This window comes from Gorilla gorilla, chromosome 19 (genome assembly GCF_029281585.2).
Source record: "Gorilla gorilla gorilla isolate KB3781 chromosome 19, NHGRI_mGorGor1-v2.1_pri, whole genome shotgun sequence".
Lineage (NCBI taxonomy): Eukaryota > Metazoa > Chordata > Mammalia > Primates > Hominidae > Gorilla > Gorilla gorilla.
This window is the reverse complement of record NC_073243.2, coordinates 94294489-94295088: the sequence shown is the minus strand read 5'-3', so window position 1 is coordinate 94295088 and position 600 is coordinate 94294489. Positions and strand designations below refer to the sequence as shown.

The following is a 600-nucleotide window of genomic DNA, read 5'->3' as shown; positions in this document are numbered from 1 at the left end:
CCCATGGATACAGGCAGGCAAAGAGGTGCATCTGCTGAGATGTTCGCCATGCCCCGAGGTCTGAAGGGCAGCAGTAAGGATGGAATCCCTGAGGACCTAGACGGGAAGTTGGAAGAACCCAGGGATCAGGAAAGTGAGCTCAGGAGTCAGGATGTCATGGACCTCACAGAAGGTGACAATGAAGCATCAGCCTCAGCTCCTCGTGCAGCCAAAAGACAGAAAACAGATACCAAGGGGAAGAAGGAGAGGAAGCCCACTGTGGATGCAGAGGAGGCTCAGAGGATGACAACCCTGCTTTCTGCCATGTCTGAGGAGCAGCTGGCCCGCTACGAAGTGTGTCGCCGGTCAGCTTTCCCAAAAGCACGCATTGCAGCTTTGATGCAGTCTATCAGTGGCAGATCGGTGTCTGAGAATACCGCCATTGCTATGGCTGGAATAGCCAAGGTCTTTGTTGGAGAGGTGGTGGAAGAGGCCATGGACGTGTGCGAGATGTGGGGAGAAATGCCCCCGCTGCAGCCCAAGCATTTAAGGGAGGCTGTTCGCAGGTTAAAGCCCAAGGGCCTCTTCCCCAGCAGCAACTACAAAAAAATCATGTTCTAG

The 600-nt window shown here is 54.2% G+C and overlaps 1 protein-coding gene across 1 annotated transcript; it reads left to right on the top strand.

The window, feature by feature from the left end:
* Positions 1-600, top strand: LOC134757567 (TATA-box-binding protein-associated factor 11-like protein 12). Its single transcript, XM_063700487.1, has one exon. The coding sequence runs from the start codon at positions 4-6 to the stop codon at positions 598-600; it is 597 nt and encodes a 198-aa protein (XP_063556557.1). The 5' UTR covers positions 1-3.

Excerpts from the sequence above, each read along its gene's own strand:
- LOC134757567 (XM_063700487.1), top strand. The coding sequence starts at position 4 with ATGGATACAGGCAGGCAAAGAGGTGCATCTGCTGAGATGTTCGCCATG.